Source organism: Mytilus californianus, unplaced genomic scaffold, assembly GCF_021869535.1.
Source record: "Mytilus californianus isolate M0D057914Y unplaced genomic scaffold, xbMytCali1.0.p SCAF_5, whole genome shotgun sequence".
Taxonomy (NCBI): domain Eukaryota; kingdom Metazoa; phylum Mollusca; class Bivalvia; order Mytilida; family Mytilidae; genus Mytilus; species Mytilus californianus.
Genome location: NW_026262701.1, coordinates 86513101 through 86539521, shown reverse-complemented (window position 1 = coordinate 86539521; position 26421 = coordinate 86513101). Strand labels below are relative to the sequence as shown.

The window sequence follows — 26421 nt, the reverse complement described above, 5'->3', positions numbered from 1 at the left end:
AAACTGGACACCACCACACCTACACAGAGAGACAAATTCCCCTATCTCCCATCAATATCAAGGACTGTACCCACTAATTAGATAATCTAATCTAGTCTAGATAAATTCAATGCCCTGGGGATCTGATAGCTCTGTAAGTTATCAAACCTTCAAAGAAGTTTAAACTATGTTTACACTGTGGTCAAATTTGTTTAAATTTATAGCAATTTGTATAGAAAATTACCAATATACAGATAAATTATACAGAAAATAGGATAAATGTGGTCAACATACACTTTCCTTCATTGGCCATTCTGGCAGTGTGTCAAGGTATGACCACAAAAGTTTAAAATCACCATTATTTTGACCAGCTGTTTCAGTTATTTCAAGCTAATTTTTTTTCTCTCTCAGCCATATGGCTGCATATTCAAATGAAACCAGTGCACCTTTTTTGGAAATGAACAGGGTGGCTGTTAATCTTCACGTCTCCTCTCTAAATATGTAATTCAAAAAATTTCATAATAAATTTTCAATAAAATGGTTATGGGAGGCCATATTGGCTAAAAAAAATCCAACATGTACCGTCCCTTCACCTCATTTTATGCAATGACTTTTTTAAATTTACAAATAACAATATCTTGAACTATTTCAACTTGTTTAATATTTGATCTTTACATCAAATCCATACCGCAAGATGATGTTTAGACGTTTGTATGAAGTAAGATCCCTTTGGCGAGAATTAGTAAGAAAACTCAAGGCAATCAATCCCCTGCATTTAGCGTTTTATGTGAAGATCTTTAATAATACAAACAGAAAATGTTCTCTGATTTGGCCTGTTTAGTAGTTTTAGGTGCAGAAAAATTGTTTTTTCAGAAAAGTATAACTTTATTTTCTATACATTACTTTAGTTTATATATGTGAAAGGTAAATTTTCGTCTTTTTTTTTTTTTTGCTTTTTTCTTAGCTAATGTTTTTGATGCAATTCTGTGTCTTATTCATGGTATAAGCTTGCATTGCCTTAACATTGAAGGAAACATTACGTCAAACAGAATTTCTAAGACTACTTATCACTGAATTTTATTATGCAATCTTTCATAGCCATAGGGTTGTACATCAATAAAAAGACAGCTTCTTCCTTAATGTGTATATATTTATATAGATGTATATATCATTTATTTAAAACAATGGGGCAATTTAATATTTTTTTTCTATTTTAAACAAAATCTACCTTTCAGCATTGAATTTATGTTAAGTGACAGAATTTCAAGGGAGGAAAAGAAACTTATTAATTTTAGTTTGATTCAAAACCTTTCAACCTCTGAATTTAAATACTTTTCATAAGTCTTGTTTGCATATAAAATGATTTTTTTACCACCTTGCATCTTTTCCTCTTTTTAAATGTTTATCTTTATCAAACTTATTCAACCACGATAAACCAATGCATTGAATTTTGGCTAATAGTTCAATGATTTGTAAATTTATTCTAATTCAAAATGCAATATAAATGTGGAACTTGACACTGTTACTTTTTTTTGAAATGTCATACTACTTGACACTTGTAACATGGTGAAAAGCTTCCATCATTGTCAAATATATAACACACTGACAAAAACGTTGATACCCCTTCAGCTAACTTTAACAACAAGTGCGAAACATAATAATTTACTTTTTTGGAGGCATAATAGAAATAATTATTTATTTTTAATTCTAACGGAAATTGTAACTATAAAGCCACTGGGTTGGAAAGGTGTTTCTTTGATGGAAACTTTCTGCATTGGAAATCAGAGGAGTCACCTGATCCCGACTTATGCCGCAACATCTTTTCAATTTGTTTAATTTCTTATACAATTAGTGTCAATTTTCTTTTAAGAAAAAAATGTCAAGCATAAACAATTGATCTATGAAGACCCAAAGTCTAATACCTCTACATAATATTAAAATTTAAATAGTGTGATGGCATCTACCAGATGTTTAGGCATAAATTTTATATTTTTGTAATATTAGATAAATTATTTTTAAAATTTCTCCATCAAAATAATCCCCAAAAGAAATCATATCTGCATAATGGTAACAATTATGATCATTCTTAACATTAAATCCAAACATATTTATCAATAAGCCTGCATAGAACTTATAAACTGTTACAAAAAAGGCTGAAAAAAATATGCACGACTTCAAGCACAATGAAATAATTTTTGTTAATAAAATAAAAAAAAACATTTTTTTGTAAATCTAATTCTTACTTAAAAATAAACCCTTCAAGTAGTATCTAATTCTGTCTTAAAATCTATTTGCAATCATTATAACATTTGCAAACAGTCCAATGCGCTTATTTCAAATCTGAATTTTTATTTTATTATAATTAATATCACAAACACCAACCTCTTTTCCTCTCCAATTCAAGAAACTTCTGTAAATTGCAAATATCTTCATCAAAGTTAAGTAAAGTCATGAATGGCCAACTGACAATATCCGAACCAAACTCTTGCAGAAACATTTTGAAATTAACTGTTATTTTTGGAGGATAAAGAGTTTTATGCAGAGTTGTTGACACCCCATTTTGTTATCCCTTCCCAGAAGACCTTTGATTTTTGTTTTTCAAAAATATTGTTGACAAAATCAAGAGAAGGCCACTTACTACACACTTATGCTATGAGGATTACTTATTTAAATTTAATCGTGACGCAGCCGAGATAATATAATGCGGATATCCCGGGTATAACTGTATCTATTTCTAAACATGAAATGTACACAAATCAAGTGTTTTTGATCTGAATATGAATATAAGCGTGACCGCAGATTTACCTAACAAATGAAATCAAGGGCACCTATTGTGTAATATTGTCACCAAAATCTTAGATAAATCTATTTATTAAGTGCTCTTACTTTTGAGCTGCTATTTATAAAGTAGCTTATTATAATAAAGTGTTTGATTGGTGAAAGCCATTGAAGTTGTTGCTTTACAGATTTAAATGGGCTTAAAATACAATATAAATTTTCATTCCGGGAATAAACAATTATTTATAGCTTTCATCATGTTTTCAAATTTAAATCAAATTTCAAATTAATGAGCTTGTTTATACACTCAATAAAATAAATAAAGAAGCTGTTAACTTTTCATATAGTTCTTGGAACTGATTCTATTTTTAAATAAAAAAATCATGATTTTCATTATCAAGTAAATAAACTTAACCCTATTGATCTACAGATGAAACCCTCTTCTGTCCATTATTTAGTACACTAAATGCAACCTTGACAGTACTGTGAGTACAAACTGTCCAAACAGGTTTTTATTGCTTGTTTTTCATTCCCATACCCATCCTCTTTTTATGATTTTGAAGAAAAAAAAAAAACAATTAATAATTCAAAACAAATTAAAACCTAACGTTTTCATTACCATTTCTCCTATACTAAAATTGGTAAAAGTATAAAATCATTTTGAAAAGTAAGGAAATTTTGGTTTTCAAGCTACTGGTTTTTGAAAATTATCTTTTTTCATTTTCTAGTCTAAATTTGTAGAGATGATGAATTTTATGGTAAATACAGCACCATATATCACCAGATAAAAGATGAAAACATTCAATTAACTTTTTAGACACTGGACAAAAGTTATAACATCTCTTTAAATTTTTCTTTGCTTGAAAAAATCAAAGCCATTTTCCAGATTGAAGTTTTTTTTATAAAACATCAACAGCTGCTGATCTGCTAACAAATCTGACTTCACAAAAAAATCTGACTTTTATCCACAAAATGTACCAAAAAGTTCATCCTTCATATTTATCAAACATATTTAATTGAAATATGATTTTTAAAGTTCCCAAGCAACTTGTTGGAGGGCAAATAAAGGTTAATGTTCTAAGTGGCCAATGCAAATTGAAATTCTGGTTCCAGGGGAATTATGATGTTTAGATTACATACAACATCTGGTAATATAAAACGGATAACTGCTGAAAAAATAAACTGCTTACGAAACCTTTGTATAATATTTAGACACCTAGGTACCAATGCTGTTAACTTAATCTGCAGATTTTCAATGCAGTCCAATTCTCAGACTTTTTTCTCCATAAATTTATTTCAACTTTTTTCAACATTGAAAAAAAGCAAACATAAAGATCTTTTATAACAATTAAGTAAAAAACTTTCTCATGTCAAAGGTCAACATGAGAAATATTCTGCCTTTATCTTCTTAAGCATAATATGGTTTAGAGGGACATGATTGAGAAAATGTTTAATTGCCAGAAATAAAAACATTGATTTTTTGCACAGAATTTTATTGAATCATTTTTTGCACAATTTGACAATTAAAAAGATTATTCTTTACTAGAACTGCTTACTGAGTTACCTCTCTTAAACTATTCTAAAGATATTTCAGAGCTAGTATAAAACAAATTTCAAATTCAACATCTAAAATTGTTTTTTTTCATCTCTAAATGGTCTTTACTAATAACATTTTAAAATTTTCAGATATATCGACATAATTGGCAACGAATGTTAACATCAAATAGACTTTTGAAAAATCCTATCATAAAATTAACCACATGGGAATATTTTTTATAGCTTTTGAAAAAAAACTTTCCTGAAAATCTGACTGCAGAATACAACAGAATAATTTGACCTCTTCTCATTGTTTAAATTTTTTTTATTCAATTTTTGAAATTAATTAGTTATACATACAATTCTGTGACATTTCCTTAACACATTTTTACATGGAAATTTTTCCTATATGAAACAACGTACCTAAATTGTACAACTCGAAAAATAGATCAGGCAACATACTTCTATCTCTCAACAGTCTATGAATTATAATAACTCATTTTTAACATGACTTTTTATAAGTATTTTTGCTTGTTTTTGTAAGAAATCCTCTTATGACTTTTACTATTGTCAAATTTGATCCTAAGTGATAATTAATCCTTATTTTGTATAAATGTGTTATTATCGAATGGGCTGATTCAATCATCACACTTTGTGTGGGATTATCTCCCCTCTGAGAACTACAAAATCCTAAATGTCAATAAATATAAGCAAGGCAGCATATCTAAGACAAATACAAAAACTTCTTTATCACGTCATTAGTCAATTAACTATCTTCAGTTTTGTTTTTCAAAAGTACTAAGGAAAAGACTAGACATTTACAAAAACAAAAACATCAGTACAAAACAATCTATTTTAGAACTACAAACAAGTCTTCAACAATAAAATTAAGAAAAAAATGTTTTTGAATCAAATCAAAACCATCAGTACAAAACAATGTTTTAAATACAAACAAGTCTTCACAATAAAAATATGAAAAAAATATTTTATAATTAAATCAAAAACATAAATTTAAAATTCTTCTATCTTGTCAAATCTCCAAACAAGAAGAAATGTAGTAAATACACTTCATCATAAAGTTAACAACAACCAAGTTAAAATGACTGATATATCTCAAAATTTGATGTAAAAATACAACACAGAGGTTTAATTTACAAGCCAAAACCATTTTAAATCACTTTCAGTTATGATAGTTAATGTTATAAAATTATATGTCCCTAATTTATGGATAATAAAAACATACTAAATATAACTGATATATCTATGGCAACATTTTATAACAGAAAATAAATATAAAACCTCCTTACAATTCATTAAATGTGACACATCTACTTAACACTTTGTCATAAGAATTCTTATCAAATATCCATATTTACCCCAATTTATCCATTAGTAGAGAGAAAGAATCATCAGATAAAAAATATATTGGAAAATTCTACATCCTAATCATTGAAAATTGAACTTTTTAATAAATACAAATTAAAGATTTGACAATATTAAGTGACTGGCACAATGTCCTGAGAGATAATTTAGTATAATTTATTGAACTTTACTTTTTTTCTAGGCCTCCCAGCTACAGAATAAATTTTTAAGAGCTGGACAATTTGTCAACATCCATCTGACACTAACAATACTTGTCACACAGATGTCATTTGAATAATTGGAATAATGTTTTAATTTTCTACAAATTGGGCAAAAGTTTTAATTTAATTTTATTTTTTTACAAATTAATTTGTTTCTGGGAAAATCTCTTCTCAGTTTGCAACTTGCATTACAATTTCTGTCATATAGACAATGTCCTATTCCTGGGTAAAAAGTTCAATGGATCTAAAACTGACATTTCCGTCAATTTTTTTCACAGTTTGGACATTCCATCACCTTCCTGGCATTTCCGAACACAAATTTGCAAAGAATGAAGTCTAACAACACAAATTTGCAAAGAATGAAGTCTAACAACACAAATTTGCAAAGAATGAAGTCTTACGCCATATTTAGATAAACATTTCTACCAATAGGTTGGAGTTTAAATCATTTCAATACATAAAAGATAAAATAATAAAAGTTCAATTAAATTCTGAAATCAAAGGAGACAAAACTACTCCACAACTGTTCCCATTTCATAAATTATATGTACATGTCATAAATAAAACAGGCCTTATCCAGGAAAAGTAAAATTTGATCAAAAGTTGAAGATGTTGATAAACTTTAAAGTTATTAAACAGATAGAAATATTTAGTCAAATTTTTTAAGCAAATATCTTTTTTCTAGAGATGCATAGAATATTATACATGAAGACTTGTTGTGTGTACAAACTAGCAATTTGTTTTAACTTTGTACTATTATTTTTCAGAAAGTTTCCACTTTGGAAAAAAAATTGCCACCTATAGGGTTAAAATAGACAGTTTGTTAAGTTACTGATGTAAGGACAGATTTATCCATGGTCAGGAGAGCATTCAAACTGAAATACAATGAAACTGCCTCATTTTTCAAGACCCACATGCAAAACATTAAAATCGGTGGAGAGACTATTATCATAGAAGCATGTTGGAGAACAAAACTTATACATCATCTTTTTATTCCTGTAGATCTTTTCCAGCGAATGATATCTACATCTGGAATATTGCTGACTTGACAAAATTATGAGTTATACATGTGTTAGGTATATACAATGACATATGCCAGGCTGAGGGAGTGAAGCATGCTTCCATTACCAGTACATTAAAATACATTATAAACTTCTTCACTGATCAGTATTATTTTGTAACTATCATGGTAATTAATATCACTTGAAAATAAAAAATATAAACGGAAGCAACGTCACACATGCAACGTCAGAATGAAATAAGCATACAATGAAATTGGCAACTGTTTCCATAGGTCTGTGGGTAGCTATTGAGGCAAAAAGAAAAAAATTCTAAAATACTCATCCGACTTATAAAAGGCTGCCATTTAATCTTATTTTAATGGAATAAAAATATGACATTTTTCATTTCATAGACTACAATATAAATAAAAAATTAGGAAGCCTGAAGGGATGAACATCTAGGAATAGATCTGTTGTGAGCTAAACAGTATATAGATAATCTTGACATTCAGTATAAATGTTTATTAAGAAATGGTTATGTTCTATTTGCCTATGTTCATTAGAGTGAGGTAATGCAAAACCATAGGGAAAAAGTTTTAGAAAAAGATTTTTAAGGTGTTGACCTGGCTATTGAAATAAAAAAAAAAAAAAATGCTTATCTTTATTCACAAACATCAGAACAATTTTAGATATCAGAACTTTTCATTCAGCAGAACTTGTCACTCAGAAAATAAAGTGTTTGATAAATTAATTGCCTCGATTGTGTCAATGTTGCTCAACCAATTTACAGGTGAGTGATTTATTTTAATATTTGGCACCTTACTGTTTGTTTAGTAAATTATAGATAAAAAATTTCTTTTAAAAATTACAAATTACCCCTAAAAAAATCCCTTTGAAAAGACCTCATATTCAATTGCTGCAATGAACCAATTATCAGTAGTTAAGAAAAACAATCAATAGCAAAGGTAAAAAAAAGTTATCTTAACATTGATTTTTGTAAAGTATCTTGGAGATTTTGAGGTCAATTATGACTCCTAGTCCTTATCAGAGTTAGGTCAAGACAATATCAGTTTTGTAACATATAAAATCAATCTGTAAACAACATTGTCATTTCTGCATCATTGAATCTAGTTTTTGAGGTTGTCAATATTATTTTTTATCCATCCATCACTTTATAATAGGACAGATATTTTGCAAATTCATCGTTATTCAGGTTTCTTTTTGTTGATTTTTTTAGCCATTTAAGCTTGACTACAGGTACTTAACAAATGATAAATTTCCTAGTGCCAGTGTTTGGTGAAAAACAAGACACAGCAAGGTGGAAACTGTATGTTTAACAAAAGTAAAAGACTAGATGTAAAAGTAAGAAGATGTGGTAAGATTGCCAAAGAGACAAATCTCCAGCAGAGACCAAATGACTAAGAAGTTGACACTAAAGGTCACTGTATGACCTTCAACAATGAGCAAAACCCATACTGCATAGCAAGCTATAAAAGGCCCGAAAATGATAAATGAAATCAAATCAAACAAGAAAACAAACGGCCTGATTTATGTACAAAGCAATATACGAAAAACAAATATGATATACAGCAATAAACAATAATCATTGAATTATAGGCGTAATCATAAATATGGAATTTAAATTAAACACTTGTTTACTACTTGTTATTATGCAAATCATTGTCACACTGCTAGATGGATATAGGCAAAAAATGCTGATATACTGTGGTAAATCTGCAAGCTTGATTCTGTTTTAAAATAAAAGTTGGGTTGCATCCATTTTCATAGTATTGTTATTGGTCTTGACTTTTTTTAGTAACAAAGTGAATATTTTCAAACTGTTTCTGTGTGCCTTTGCATCTCGTCTTCTTTTGACATCAAATTTGGAAAACTGCATGAATATTGTCTACTCTGATAGGTTTATATATTGAACCAAAACTGCAGATAAAAACTGAGAGAGTACCATTAAACATGCTAGATAAGCTTTAAATACAACCAGACTAACAGTTTTATGGCCATGTTCTGAGCTGGGGATCAAACAACATCAAGCAGTGTTTACCAGTAAAAAATGATCATAAACTAGCACTATCATTTTATTCAGTATTTATACTATCTGAATCATTTTTTGGTTGTACTGATTAATTGACACTTTATACTGTAAAATACATACTGACTGAGAACACGATAACATGTGTTATAAGAAGTAGTTCTCAAAGAAATGTGTTGAAAATCTGAAGTTGCATAGTGTTGGGTTTTGTGGTGATGTAAATATGGTTAAAATCGTCTTTCTTCCAAGATGGTTGAATCAAAGTAACCACAATGACAGGGTCTTGTCATGGGAAATATATAGTAGGGGACAGATCTTTAGATACCTGACCACAAGCATTCATATTTGTGGCTTCCATTTATCAGATGAGATGAGGCAAATGTGTGCTCTTGGGACCATGGGGACATTAAACCAATATTAATCAATTTGTTATTGATAGAAGCTTTAATTGATATAATGAACTGCAAATAAAAAATACATAATAAATTGTTTCATCATCCAAGTTTTCTGTTAGGAACCATGAGACTGCTATGATTTATGAGGAAACAATACCATCTACCACCAGTGGTTGGTCATTTACTAATGGGGGGTCATTTTAAACAGCTTGTTCTTAAGTAATACTGATATAGCCAATAAAAAGAAACAGACTTGGACAGGCAGTTTGTATAATATGGGTGCAGCAAACTTAACCATTTTATTTCAACCAAGATGTTTACTCAGCTTCAGCTTCATTGATATTTTTCAAGACTTGATGAACTTTCACAAAAGAAATAAACAGAGAACTGACATCTTAATAAAGAGAACTTACTGGAAGTAAAATCTTATGCCAGAGCATGTAAAAGCCAACTGCAAAATTTCAGATACATGGATTTTAGGAAGATCTGATATAATGTGGTGAAAGATTAACATTAGCAGAAAATGAATTGTTGTGTAGATAAATGCATTGTTATCTAAACAAATTTATAAAATTTGACAATACATGTAGGCCACCATCTATGCAAAATAAAAACATTATCTTCAATTTTTGTGAAATATTATGTCTAGTCACCATGTTTATACTTTTCAAGAAGTTTTATGAATGAACTTTGCAATAGAGATACACAAATTAAATGCAAACAGCTGTGTCTTAGCTTTTGGTACAAAACCTTGAGTTAACATTGTGTATTTACATACAAATGGCCATATTATGCCAAATATATGTGATAATTAACAGAAAATTAATGTCTTCTCTTGTCATGTTCTAGTTTTGTTATTAATTATAGATATAACACATTAAGCTATTTATTATGCAGGTGATATGCATCTGATACACATCATCTCCTGCGGGGAGCCCCTATAAGTTGCTAGGTACCTGTTCTCTATCAATCTGTGCTATTTACTGTTATCTTTTCCACATCTTTTTATGAATGAAGATAATTTGGAGGGACAATGTCAAAACAATTTTCTTTAACCACTGACATTGAAGAGATATAAAGTCAGTGGTTAATTTCGCACAACTTTTGAGCCAAAACAAAACAAACGGCTTTAATTTTTATAAAAGATTACTTAAGTTTCAATAAGGATATGACTAATCAAGGCTTACATGAAAAGCAATCAGAAAATTGCTCTCCTTAAATACTGTACAAAGCCTTGCGATAAAACGCTTTTGTTTTTAAAATTCATTAACATATAGTAATTATTAACATCAGGAAACATTGGTATTCACGTCAGGGAAGTAAATAACAATAGACTTCAAATATCACTTAAAACATAAAAAGAGGCGAGCCTATCCCACTATTAGCGTCAGTTTCAAGTAAAAATAGATATTAAGGCAATTTTTTTTTTATATATGTCACAGACAAATTCTAATTAAGATAATTAAATAATTTTAGTTGTAGGAGTTTTCATTATACACTTAAATTTATTACAACATTAATACTATTCATTAATTGTATTTTGCAGAATAGTAATTTTGTTTACACGATTGCGCAATGAAATCATATTTACAAATCTTTTTGTCTGATAGCAAAATTTACATTCCAGGACTACACTGTAAGTAAGTACAATAGAATAATGTATTAAGCTCTAAGCATGAAACTCTCCAGCATAATGAGCTAGAAAATTTGGTTCAAATATATAAATAAGGAGATGGTATGATTTGCAGTGAGACAACTTTCCACTAGAGATTATAAAGAAGGAGGATGTAAAATTTGAAAATGTAACCATTTACTCTCCAAGATAACTGGCTATGAAGAAAAACGTTTAGTTTCCAGGCATAACAAGCTTAAAGGCCAAAAATGCATCAGTTACTTTGGGACTATAACAACAAGATAAAAGTTGCTCACTTCCTTTTACATCACCCTTCTATAAATTGTTTTTGAACATGTAGAAAAAAATTCTCATTATGTTTAAATCTAAATACCACTATTTTCATATATGATTATAGAAATCCAAAACCTCAAAACAGATAATCTAAGAGAGACAACTCTTACAACATGTGACTAAATCATGATATTTACATCCCAGACTGTTCAAAATTTGCCAGAGGTTTGAAAATATAACCATTTACTTTCCAAGATTTCTGACTATGAAAGAAAGGTTATTATTACATTGGTTGCAATGAATTACATTGATTTCCCAGAGAAATAAAAACAGATAATTTCACATGTGAAATAAACATGGTTATTTCACTCCTCTGACGTCATACAACAATAGGCGTTGTCAAGACTTCGATAACGTCGGATCAAAACAAATTGTGAATGCGTAGAAAAAGATATAGTTCCTTACATTTTCTACTTTAATTTCATTAAAAAGCCCTTTGCCAATGTAATAAAAAGAATAACTAATCAAAGAATTCAAATATCAAAAAATATTCAACTCGTGACCGAACAACACTGATAATTAACTCATGCGCTAAGCGCATTCGTGAAATAATGTGTTGTTCTGTCACTTGTTGAATATTTTTCTCTATTTGAATTCTTCGATTGGTTATTCTATAATTATTTTTATTATGTATCTACACAAAAATACATATATGCATAAATTGCATAGAAAACAATAGACTGACATTTAAGACATTATAATAATCAAATGGACTTTTACTTGTTAATGAAAGTTTCAAAAGTACATGTATTTTTTAAGGAGTTACAACAAAGAAGATAAGATGTCAACAATTAAAATACAAGAAGTAAGTCACATAAACATACAAGCATGCCAAGAATACATAAGTTATATCAGGTCATATTTGGGTGATATATATAAGACCTGATCCTAGGCCAAGATGACATTAATGTATCTGTGTCTTAATTTAAAATAAGTAGGTGTTAGAAATGTTTTCAAAATTGTATAAATGTTCTCCACCTTACGATCAGAATATCAGAATGTATCGTACGACTTTTGTCATGTAAAATATAAATACATTTTGTAAAATTATATATTACAGAATTATAATGAAAAGAATAGAAGGCCCAAAAAGGGGTTAAAGCAGCAAACATTTGAAATATAAAAATAATTCTGAAGGAGATTCAAAGAAAACTTGTGCTTTTAATACCACAGTATAACTCACGATTCTTTTGATACGAATTTTGCAATTATGCCGATTTTTTAATTTGAAAAAAATAGCACGAAAGCAACTTTCCCTACGACAACCTCTTCTAAACCCACATAAATGACTAAGATCGTGATGGATTTAGTGTATTAATTAAAGATTGACAAGTTTGATTGTCTTGGTATAAGGCATCACCTTGTTAAAACATCACCCCATATATGTAAACCTACAATCAATCTGTCATATTTACCAGTTCATATTGTCTTAGATCTTACAATTTATGGAGTGTAAAACTACAAAAGTTTACAAACATTAATTAAAACACAACAACTTAATGAATTTTATGAATGAGTTTTATGACCTGTTATGAACATTGTAAATAAAAACAGTTTTAAGTAGCTAGGACTCTGCTTGAGGGTAAATGTAACATGATTTTCATCAGACATCACATGACATCACATGACATCACATGAGCACAGCAAGCACTGCAGGTAATTGTATGAATAAGTCTAAGCAGAACTTCTCAATTTAAATGTGTCCTGTACCCACTAGACTTGCTACATGTCCCATCCTTATTATTTTTTTTCAATTTTGCGCTTTAACAATTTTACTGCTATAACTAAGAGATTACCATTATAGTGAAAATCCAAGGGCAATCAGTATACTGGCAGTTTTCAGTAAACATATAAACTAGTAAGAAAGAAATAAAAGAAAGGGAATTGTAGCAAGTCTATGTCCCCACCTGCAGCAAATTTGTTAAGGTTCAAGATCTAGTATTCCATTGCAACAAGCTTGATAGTAATAAAACACCAACTTCATCTGTAAGTAATACCATTACACAGGAATAAACAAAAACTAAAGTCCAAGGCCATTATTATGTCTTTAATGTAAACCCACATAAAGCGAATTGGTAACTAGATCTGAAACTAACTATGATATCAAACTCCAACATCTGACAGCATGTTTAAAACAGTTTTAATCATATTACCGAAGTCCAAGAGATGTGATTCATGAAAGAAGATCATGATCAACGGACAGGAAATACAAACGAATTGGATTTATCTGTTTTACAACTACATACATGTACAAAACAATAGCTTAGATATCTACAGCTATGACAGACAAAGTGACAGAAGCATGCAATCATAAAAACTTTTTCCGTTTGAACACAGATTCTGAAATTTGAAGCAAAAGTGGTACCAATATTACTACGGTATAATTTAATGTCCCCTGCTGCCTTTTGCTGTTGCAATAAAATAGTCTCAAACAGAAGACTGGGAAACAACAAAATGGCAGACATGACCATCAGGATGAAATATTAATATAATTTACATTAACACTGAATGATATTGATAGTCCATTGTATTCACGTACTAGAATATAAATCAGTAGACTCATTACTCAAGCATGTCGCAATTAAAATAATTCTGAAAGTGTAACGACACACGATGACCAACAATCTTAGTTAATATAAAAACTCTTTAACAATAATCATTTTGCTACATTATGTCAAACATATATATTCACAGTCCCTTAACTCTTCCAAAAAATGTCAAATCATTATGGTGGCATAATTTGTGAAACTACAAAACCTTACAGACTAATGGTCTCAGGGAAGTAGCATTCAAGAGGTATGATTTTGCTACATATGGCCAAAAATGGTGAAAATCCTGATACTTCAGAAAAAATTGACAAATCTAACAACTTGGCAGTACAGTATGGTCAACTTCTCATGATGACAAACAATCCTACCAAGTATGAAAGACTTTTGCAAAAGGTTTGAAAGGTCAGGTGTTCATAAACTGAAAGTGTAACATACAAACGAAGACAATGACTATATCCCTCCTTCTTGTATGGTCATGGGACAATATATTAAAATATCAAGGTCCATAACAACTGTTTGATTGATAGAAAAGAGTAGGATGAGAAAAAAAAAGAAATTTCTGAAAAGAAAAGATTCCAGAATTCTCTGATCTTAATAAAGTAACTTCAGATAGGTAATCAATCCTTTACCTTTTCTCACGGATTCAGAAAGACTAAATTCTGACAATTTTGGCAGATAAACTTAACAGGTTCAATAACCTTACAATGTTGGTGTAGTTTAGTATATCGAACAACATTTTTACTAGTAGAAAAATCAAAGCAATTTAGTAGTACTGTGTCAAGGTACAGAACTCTCATAATATTCAAGTTATACTGATTATCATTGGAAATTTTAAACAACCTGAAACATCAGCTATCAAAGGAGGGCCCTTGTTAACAGTGTTATGATCATCAGACAAAGCTATACATGGTAACAGCCCTTTCTTTAAGGGAAGAAAACTGTCCCCCGTCATGCCAGTGTGCCTGTTTAAACCTATAGTGATTTGCCTTATAAAGGGAAGAAACTCATCAGCGACTCTTTTCACAAAAAATCTTACGAATAAAATTGATCGTAAGTTATACTGAAATGTGAATTAAATTACCAGTCTTTTTAAAGGAAGGAAATCTGTCCACACTATTACACTATAAATACTTTCATGATTATACATACCATCCCCATGATCTTTGAACAAATTACAAAATGAGGAAATTTGTCCAGGGAAGGAACTGTGCCCTAAGTATGGCCTGCTTTCACGATCATCAGTCAACCTGAACAAATTGATTGCACATATATTTTGTCAAGGGCATGAACTCTATCTACACTGACACCAGGATGACTATTTACCATTTTCAGACAAATCAAAATAAACTGTTTTAATTTTGTCAATGTAAGAAGTTACATAACGACCACTTTCACATTATACATACCATCATCAGAAAAGTCTGAACAAATTGATGGAACTTTGTCAAGGGAAGGAACTCTGTCAACACTGCTGCATGATGACATACGATCAAAGCTGCCTGGAGAAGGAACCTGGTGGTCATCAAAGCTGTCCTGTCTGCAAAGTTTTCCTCTGTAAACCTCCTCCATACTGTCTTGTCGTGACGAACCATGGCTGTCAATGCTATCTTGTCTGCAGAAATTGTACCGATCTTCAATCACAACCGTCAGCTGGGGGTTGTAATGCACCTGCAATATCAAAAGAAAAAATATAATAACAGCCAGGTATGGTAAATTTTATATGAAAATCTGCAATTATCACTTCAGGTTGGAATGAGTCTATTCATGTTATGATTATTATCCAGATTTTAGTTATTGTTTGTTGTTATTCACAGTATCTTTGTCTGTTTGAGATGTCTCTGTCTTTTTAAACTGTGTTTTACATTTGGGTATTTCTATCCTCTTGGTATCTTTTATTTGTTCTTTTAGAAGTTATCATACTTTCAATTACTTAGGTAAGTAATTTTTGTAGAAAAATTTGGGATACATATATATATATAATATGTGCAAAATCTTCGAAAACCAGTTACCATCATTTATGGATCTTACTAAATCATAGAATTTTTCAATGAGTTCATACTAACTTAAATATCTCAATTTGCTTTTTTGTTGCTAGAACAGATGAATACTTTTCAGACAAACCAATGGGGTAGTTAATTTATCTTTGTGGTTGTTGGTATATTTTATCAACCTTGATTTTTTGCCCTATGTATTATTTCAGTAACATGGTAAAGTTCTTGGTAAATGGAAACTTTGGATAACAATTTTGAAACACTAATTTGACAGAAGAACATATTGTAATGTTTTTGATGTATTTTCCATTAATTTCAAGTGCAAAACTCAGCAACTCAAAGCCATCTTGAATATCAGGCAAGGTAATTCTTAATTCTAGACAAGAACAATCGTTGGAAGATTTTTTTATCTAAACTGGTTAAGGTTGTTATTATATTTATGCCTGGAGAATAATGTCCTTGGTTCTGAATCAGAAATTAAAGTTCAAAAGGACACAATCAACTATATTTATCACAACAGGCTGTGTTATTGCAGAATAAAATGATCAATAAAAGCATTAGAGTTTTACCCATATGTTCTTTTTCAGTATAATCCTGAACATACATGAAATATTTGACACTGGACTATAAGCAACCAACATTCAGTCTTGTTCAGTAACCAATGCTGTATTAGTTGGTTTACCACAAAATCTGGTATGCTCATCAGATTTATTCACCAAGTATTTTTTACCAGACATTTATTCAAACAGGCAAAGTGTTTTTAAAGAAAGATTTTTTTTCATGTAGTTAATGAATTGATTGATGTATGACAATCAATCAAACACTTTGCGCCAGGTGACCTACAAGACACTGGTACTACATGTAACTACAACTGCAGTGCAAGTTTACCATTATTAATTGGTAGTGCTCTAAAGGATACAGGTCAAGTGAGAGTTCGTTCGTTTAAACTCAATCACAATTAACAAGCAACAAAGTACTTCCATAATATCAATTTTATGGCAAAGTTTCAAACAAATAGGTTTGTTCTAAATAAATAGTCTTTATAATTGGCGATAATGTCATGAAACTTTCCGACTCAGGTAAAATTCAGGGGTAGATAACTATTGATTATTATAGATTAATTGTTGTATAATTACTTGGTCTACAACATTAATTGCCATTTTCCATTAGACTGCTATTTCTGTCAACAGATTGATTTTACACTGGTCTTTAAGATATAAAAATCAATCATGTTTTATTAACTTGAAAACATTATTCTGTGGTCTAAAAGAATACTCAAGTAAACACAGCATTTACTGATTTTTTTTCATAAAAGAAAATCGTGATTGCTTAATTGAGAGGTTGTTAAGTGATACATACAACAAAGGTGAATTGACCAGCTTTTTTTATATAATTCTTTTGACAAAGTCATCTCTGTTTATTTTTCAATAACTGCAGGATTATGTGTACCAAATATCTTAAAGACATTTCATCATTTCTAAATAACTGTACACCAGCTAGCTTGATACTGATTTGAGAAGGGGTGCTGTGCATTTGTTATTATTCTTGGGATACCAATATTCGTGGATTCGTGGTTGTAGATGAACCACAAATTTAAATGTTTAACGAAGTACAAATTTCTCTAAGGATTGAATGCAAATTTTGACAAAACCACAAAATCAAGTATCAACGAAAATGTAATTTTTCTTCAATTCATGAAAAATTTGTACCCATGAAAATAAATGAATCCATGTATATTATCCATAATAATGAATGCCCATAGAAATCAGTAGAGTTGTTAGTACTACATACATTTACATGTATACAGCTAAAGATATATAATGAAAAAGAAGATATATGTTGTACAATGTATTAATAAATGACTTTAACGCATGTATTACTTTTCTTCATCTCAAAATTCTGACAACGCCTTCAACTATCATACTAGATGTATTAATCAGAGATTACACTGACTGTCAGATGTCAAAGCAATCTTGGACTTACTCTGTATCACCTCTTACACAATGTTTAAGTGCATGCATCTTTCTGCAAAAAGTAAGATGTAACAACCTTTAACCCAAACTTTGAAATAGGGATGAATAAACCAACAGATGCAGAGACCGGAAAACAATATACCCCCTGGAAAAAAATTAATCAACAACAATTTACTACAATGTACTAAACTGTCAAAATGAGAAAAAAACTATGGACTGAAAACCAAATGAAAATTATCATGTCAATAAAACAAAAAGGATTACTATAACAGCATCCTAACCCCCCTACAAAACTAAGAAAAGGCAACATGATGTAATTCCCTCTCAAACTACTTGGTGCACTGCATGTACCTCTAGTATTTTTAAATATATACAGTAGAATATTAAAACCTGTATTTATTGTGAGTTATGATAATCATGTATTCTTGTTTGACATGGATAAACTATAATTCATCTTTTGTCATTCAAAGCAGTTGTTACATATATATGCAAAATATACGTAAACCACTTTCATACTTTTTAGGGAATTTCCCTTTATGATTGACAATTTTAGACATACAAGACCAGATAAAAAATTCTGCAGTGGACTATAAACATTGTCACCCCTCGGACCTCTAATTATATCTCAAATGACTTATTCGGCTAAGAGGAAGAAAATTGACTATCGACAGATGTGTAAAGGTGTTATAATTAATAGCCAGAACACGTACAGGTGTCACTCTGGGGCACAGTCTGTACATATATGTAAATTTATACCAAAAATTGACATGTCTAATCAACCTTTAATTTAATTGGAAGTCAAAGTCATAATCAGTCAGGTTTTTTTGGCCCAAATTTATTTTGATATATTTGAACATTTGTTTGTGTGGGCAGCTATTGAAACCATCACAAACATCTAAAGGCCCGTTTAATTTATTTACACATTCAAAGTTTTGCATCAAAAAGTTTGTCAAAAGCTTTCTAAGACAAGTTTTTTTCGATCCATAAAAATCAGACTCAAAAATGTGTTTTCTCATTGATTTTTATTTCAATGATTCTGCAAAGGCAATAACAGAGTTTTCTGATAAGGGTTCATAGGAGGTTCTAGGAGGGACAGTCAGAAATTTTCTAAATTGTTTTCACATCATAATTGCAGTTTTTTTTCACTTAAAGGAGTGCCTTTTTCGTCATAAGAAAGGTCTTTATAGTCTACATTATTCCCCTTTTACTTGTTGGAAAAAATACTTTTTAAGGTTTCCAGGCAAACCATATGCTTTCACAGATATAAACTAAACACAGATTAAATTTACTAAAATCAGATTGCTCAATTTGAATTCTACCCAAATTTGATTTCGTCTGTATTGAAGCTAGCTTTATACATCTATGACATGACCAATTTGTAAATTATAATGACCTCTTACTACCAGATCTATCACAAAGATCAACTGATTTAAGACTAGAAAATAAATTTTAAAAAAGATCACACAAAAAAAACCTGACAATACATAATCTAGTTTGATAATCTGATATCTTGATGACATTGACTTTTGTGTATCATCAGGATGGATTATCAATGGTATAAAGATATATGTGCCTCGGGACAGTTGACCTCAAATTATAGTTTTGTCATCACAATGGTATACCTTTGTTTGCTTTGGTTTTTGTGGTTTAACAATAAAGTAGAAAGCATGGTATACCTTTTGTGTTAAACCTCTTGTGTAAATATAACAAAAATAAACCTGTCAGTCATACCCATGTCACTTTCATCTTACAATTGTAATTGATTCGTTGTGACCTACTTAGGATTCCTAATTTTGCTATTTCATTGAAAAAAAGGAAGCTGGTGATCTTATTAACTAATTTAATTATACCCCTTGACTCTAAGAGATCACTCTTAAAATCTACCTACATAACATGAGCATAAAAGAAGTTTGTAAAGAGCCATTTAAGATGCATCATAGAAGAGAATTGTTTGTGGGGATTAATCCACTGTTTTTTTTCCATACATGTTAATTGTTTAGAGAAACAAAAATCCTGTACTTATGATTTATCATGTTAATAATCACATTTTTGTATCTCATTAATATGTGTTTTTTTAATTTATGACCTGGAGGAATATATGAAATATAAATGACATTGTACATTTTGTACATGAAGCAATACCGGTCCATGTACAATGTTTAGTAATACACACAATAAATACCTTTACTCAACCATTTTAAGTTAACTCGACATAGTTACTCAGGCGAAATGGCTACTGGCTTTAAAATAGCCTACTCTTTCACATTTCCAAGATTGTTGTCCCGTTGTTTTATTTCTTAGACCTAAATTTGTATGTAGCAGGCCGATTTTAAAAGTAAAGTTGTGCATCATTAGGAAAGTTTGTTAATTGTTACTTTTATAATTGACAGAAAAAGCTGACGGCCATATCATGAAGTAGAAGTTTATTAAGCATCAGCTATGAGCTTCAAAAAAAAGACCTTTCATATATAACAAATTGATTTTTGGTTCTCTAATGGCTTAATAGGCAACCCCTAAAATTTGACAAACATTTTCGCGGAAAATAATGAATTCACTGAATATTTTGGGCTGCAAATCAATCATTTGTGTATGTATGGGGAAAAAAAGCAAAAATAAGTAAACTACATATAGATAAAAATCAGACAATTAACTTCTTGATTTGCATGTCCCACCTTACTTTTAACTTTTTTTCTCAAGAATAATTTTTTGTATCTCAATTCATCAGAAATTGCAGCTTTGCTGTGTAATTGAATTTAGAAAAGAGGAAGGATCAGTTTAAAAATGTCATGATATAATATATAAATATTATTGTTAAAAAGTAAGAAAAAGTTTGTTTCCTCATCCTGTCAATCTTTTGTCTGTATGTATGTATATTTGCATAAATATTTGGTTAATTGCATGATATATTGAAACTGGGACCAATAGTTTAAGTCCCATTGAAAATAAAAATAAAGTGCATGTACATATGTTATTATGTTGAATAATATAAATCATGAATATTTACTTTTGGGATCCTTGGTGGCCTTTTCTTCTGTTTGGTGGTTTCATTAGGGAAAAATTCAATATCATCTAAAACATAATCATAGGAAACTGTTTGGAACTCCATCTCACTGTAAACAGAAAAATAAAACTTTTTATCTACTGAGAAATAAAGCAATTAGTCTAGACTAATTACCCAATCATACAAAATCTTTCTTACCTGAGGCACTTTTTCCACTTTGGAACAAGTTTCACAGGAGCTAAACTTCCACAAAAACTTCAGTCAATCGTTTAAATTATGCAAACTTGAATTATTTCCACCGACAGAAACTTGTTAAGAAGTGTACCGTTAGATATTATTCTCAGAGTTTCTGACCCAGTTTCTAGCTTAGTATTCACCGATTCATTAACAAATCACCTGTCAAATAATTTTGTGTCGCGCATTTTGATTGGCTAACGTTATAATGTTTTTCTCAATGGAACAAGAGGTCCACCGATATACTTTCGCTTAACTAATGAATTGAACTTGCATATATACACGTTGCTGATAAAACGGTGGGTTTCTTTTTGTACCAATTTGCATTCAAGATTTGTCACGCCAATGTAAAATACCAAGGATGTACTATATAGTAATATAAACTATATAAATCCGATTGAAAATACTTTGCAACAAACAATTTAGATCTTGTTTAGATATCAAGTTTTTATAATATTGTACATTGTCAGTCAGTGAGGATCGTTTAAATTCTAACTATAGTTTATTTTAAGAGAAGTGCAATAAAACAAACATATGTCGAAGTAAAACATATAATATCGTGGCCAAAAAGAATAACAACGCCGAGTGAGTCCACAAAACACAACAAAGACAACTAACGCTTAATCAACACCAGGCCAACCAAAACCAAGATATGAACTCAAGTGCCCCGGAAGGGTCAGCAGTTCCTACTCCAAAACCGTGTTTACTCTGGTCTAAACACGCTGGTGGTGATAATTAAGGCATCACGCAATAAGGCTAAGCTATCGGATTGGTTAATGTCAAAATATAAAAATAAGGAGATGTCACGGTATGATTGCCAGTGAGACTACTGTCCACCAAAGTTAAAATGAAGTAGGTGTAAGTAATTATAGGCAACCGTACGGCCGGCTTCAACAATGAGAAAAACCCATACCGAATAGTCCGCTTTCAGTAAAAGGCCCCGGCATGAAAACATATGAAACATTTCAATTTTAGAAAACTAACGGCCTAATTTATAACAAATCAACTTACGAAAAACAAAAATGACAGACATGAACCCACGACAGCCACTGAACTACAGGCTCCTGACTTGGGACAGTCACATAAAGAATGTGGTGGGGTTAAAAATGTCTTTTTTAGTCTAATCACAAGACACTGATCACAAAAGTCATTAACCTTTGAAAAGAACATGTAAATTCTGTAACCACAAAGTGAAGTTAAAAATGAACACTAGGTTCTTAGGACAAAGAATAGACAACAATGCTTTTTCGAAAAAAAAAACAATGAGACTGAAAAATGAAATTTGGCAAAATACAACTCGGAAAGTAAAGCAAAAGCTACACGTTTGATCACAACTTTTATAAACTAAGGACGATTTAGAGCTTGACCTGTTATGTAGACACCTGTGTATTGTTTACTGACTGTAATATGTTGACATCAAGATATATTGTTATTTTTGTCGTCAGGTTGTTATATCATTACCCGATATCTCCTCTTATTCATACGAACCCCTTTAAAACAAAAGATAACTCCAGTGGCGGATCCAGAAATTTTCATAAGAGGGGTCCATTGACTGCCCGAGAGGGGGCTCCGCTCCAGTCATGCTTCCGAGTGATTCCCTAAATAATCAACCATTTTTTTCCACAAAAGCCGGTGGGTCCGGGCCCCCTGCCCCCCCCCCCCCCTAAATTCGCCTCTGAACTCGATCAAGTGCTCTAAAGTACTAGTGATACGCGTCAGGCGCGGATCCATCCATTTTGAAAAGGGGGTCCAAATCTCCGAACACCATGGAACGTTCATTTAATCAAAACGAAACGAAACAACAAAACAACAAAAACAAAAACAAAAAATAAATAGGGAGTCCAACCGCCGGACCACCACACCTGGATCCGCCAATGCGCGTCGGGTTGTTTGTGGCAAGTAAAAAGTCGATGATTTCACAATGTTCAGAGTAAAGAGGATGGTATTATAAATACGTTAATGAATAGCTGTGTCACAGATGACCTCGGAAATGTTCCACTTGTCCAGAACCAAATAATGACAATTTAATATTATAATAACTTCCTTATAATTAGTATGTCTCTGCTTCTCTCAAGGAAACCACAATAGGAAACACAAGCCGTGGAAGATCCTATCAAATTGGAAAGGGGGGGGGGGGGTCGGACCTTTATCGGGACTCCTATTGGTGTTTTTAAGCTCGGGATTTAGGGATTGATCCTTTCGGGATCCGGGAATTCTTGAATTTCGGGATGTCGGGATTTAAATTTCTTTAAATTCGGGACCTCGGGATTTCATGTTTGTAAGCCCGGAATTTCGGGATCAGGACCCCCCCCCCCCCCAAAAAAAAAATTGGAGATATTGATATATAGATTCCACCACTGCAACAAGTGAGTTACGATATTTTGGAATTTTTTGGAATTTGATGCGACTGTCATACAAGTGAGAGGTTTAGTGCTATAAAACCAGGTTCAATCCACCATTGTCTACATAAGAAAATGCCTGTACCAAGTCAGGAATATGACAGTTGTTGTCCATTCGTTTCATGTGTTTGTGCTTTTGATTTTGCCATTTGATTAGGGACTTTCCGTTTTGAATTTTCCTCGGAGTTCAGTATTTTTGTGATTTATGTTAACTTTTTTCTCCACTCGAAACAGTTGAATTTTAATATTTAAAGCGCGAGGCTTGCCGAGCTTTTTAAATAATTAAAATTTAACTGCTGAGAGTGCCGGGAGAAATGTCGTAACTCACTTGTGGTGGAATCTGTTTCTCTAATGTTTTTATTCTTCCTTTTCACAGATTTGCAGAAAGTTGTGTTCTTTATATGTGACGTCATCAGGCCTTTTTTCATGACGTCACAATAGGAAATTCAGAAGAAACCAAGAAAATTCGACGTCATAATTTTGACCAATCATTTGCCGAGGACAGTTATTTCACTAGCGAGGAGAACAAGTTTTCACAATCGGTTGGGAAATGTGAAAATAGTGAAAAAATTAGAGAAACTCCATGTATATCCCTGGCTTTAAAATGTTTGAGTTTAAGCGTACCTGATAAAGGGTAATCCAGAAATGCGGATCGAACGCTATTTTCATTTTGTATTAGTAACAACCTCACAGGCTTTACCCTAATACAAAAAGAGTATCTCTATACGTCTTGAATACGCGTTTTGTCTTTTGAGTGACATAGTTCCTCGACTGAAAACATTCGTGTTTTAAAGTTGTGCTTCAAGTTTATGGATTAAGGTTTATGGTATTCGGCCCTTTGGCTAACACATTTCGTACAGAATTACTGTTCATTATGTTATTTAGTCACATCTACATCTATGGTCACAGATATAACGTAACCAACCAGAACAGATTGTGAATGAATTGGATATAAAAGGGGTTCAGACGCAAATATTGAGATCTTGCATCGCATGATTATAGTTGTAAATTTTAGTGGCAAATGAATGGTTTGTATAGAAAAAAAAAGAGAAAATTGGAACAGATGGTCCTTTAAAGTAGGACTGAAGGGATTTTAGATTGGACTGTCAACCAGTCTGAAAAGTCTGTGACGGACAATGTTCAAGATGACTAGTTGTAAGTTTATGAATTGGTTAGTTATATTTTAGTGTAAATTTAAATATTTAGTATTTCAATTTATTATTACTTATTAAATGCATTCTTGCTCTCTTTCACACCATCTCAAAATAGTAGTTATATATATATATATATATAGGGGCAGCCCCTTTATTTTTATTTACTTTCCACTCATTTATTTGTAAGTTTTAATGAAAATTGGGTTCCTTATTTCACAGGCAAAGCTTCCCTTATACACAAGACTGCAAGATACTGAAACCAATTTAATGCATATGCAAATTTCGAAAATGTATTTTTCGTCAATCATGGTGCAAATCAAAGAATAAAAACATGATAGTTTTACAACGCGAAGGACGACAAATAATAACAGCGGAATTTTTTAGGTATGACGCTCCAAGACAAAAGTATTTGGAGTTGTATAAGTAAAAGTATGAGAAAGATTCGAAACATAAAAACATAAATGAACCTTAACAGACCAGTCAAAATCGGCGGAAGTCAACTTTGCCGTAGGGAGTTTAGTAATACTGAAAACTAGCAAATATAATCAAAGTACTGACGTACTGTTTACTCGGATAAACCCAAGATCTGATAGCTGGCAAATAAATAAAAAGAATGTTCTACATCCATATATATAGACCACTAGCAGTTGCTTTTTAAGTCAAATATCGAACATTTCAGCCACATTTAAGACGTTAGCATACTAGTATTTATGATGTAATCAATTGTTTAGGTTCTGTGGGCATAGAGGGTCGAAGGCCGGATAACAAAAAAAGTTAAATGTGTTTTGCACTGTCTGAAGACTGGATAATACATTTAGTTAATGCATTTCGATTATAAGCGATTGTGTTTAAGACAGACGCCTTTTCCCAATATAACATTTGGGAAGTATATGTGACTATAATTCTATACTCATGTGACTCTTGCTTGTGTAAACAGTTTAATTTACTGATTAAACTGTTTACACAAGCAAAAGGAAAAGGTCAACCTATACGCGTATAGGTTGACCTTTTCCTTAAAACTCCACTTTGATTAGTTTTAAATATTTCTAATTTACTGATTGTTTCTTATTTATTAAATGACCCCACCAATGCACAATATATTAAATTCATGTAATTTCTACCATGTATATAGTAGGTCCGAGTACACAGTTATCGTCCTTTGATTTTCGTTGTCCACGAATATAGTCCCTAGTGTGGACAGTGTGTTACTTGTCGATTTTTTTTATACCCCTTCCAAATTTATTTCTCCATGTTTTATGACTCAAATAGTAAGTTGGGGGGTGAAATGACACTGTAAAAAAAATTGGGTCATGAATTTTAAAGTAAAGTAGTGATTTGGTCCAGCTGAAAAATGTTAAAAATTAGCACTTCGGAAGCTGTCAAAAGATTTGAAGACCCCCTTAACATGAAATTGTCCATATTTTGAGTTAGAGCCGATGAAGTTTTCTATAATTTTGATATAATTTGTCCCAAAAGTAGTACAACACACTGTAAAAATATTATTGAGAAAGCGCAGGTGGGATTTTTTTAATTTTCATTTATTGTCTAAAAGAAATGCACTACGAAATAACTGTGTACTCGGACCTAAGAGGTGAAATCAGGAAATATAGAATCTGTACTTTGGCAACTTCCCTGAATGATTTGATGGTGTCAATTTATCAAATAGCATAAAACTAAAGGATTTAAACTTTTATTTGATGGAATTTCTGCAAAAATGACCAATTTTGGCATTTTATGGTCAAAATAGGCATTTCATAGCTTTTTCAATTTTGATGCATAAGTGGCATTCTGACTTTCTATCTGACAGGTTTTTATGTGTCAATATTTGTGTTTCT

General features: G+C 31.1%; 1 protein-coding gene across 1 annotated transcript in view; it reads right to left on the bottom strand.

The window, feature by feature from the left end:
- The window catches only part of LOC127701663 (ETS-like protein pointed), a 38545-nt gene extending 17363 nt beyond the window's left edge, over nucleotides 1-21182 (bottom strand). Inside the window, exons 1-3 of the mRNA XM_052205656.1 lie at nucleotides 20998-21182; nucleotides 20803-20908; nucleotides 15241-15502 (exon numbers count right to left, since the gene is read on the bottom strand). Of these exons, the coding sequence (XP_052061616.1) occupies nucleotides 15241-15502; nucleotides 20803-20904 (364 nt within the window). The 5' untranslated portion in view covers nucleotides 20905-20908; nucleotides 20998-21182. The remainder of the gene's footprint in view (nucleotides 1-15240; nucleotides 15503-20802; nucleotides 20909-20997) is intronic.
- Between the last annotated feature and the right edge of the window lie 5239 nt (nucleotides 21183-26421).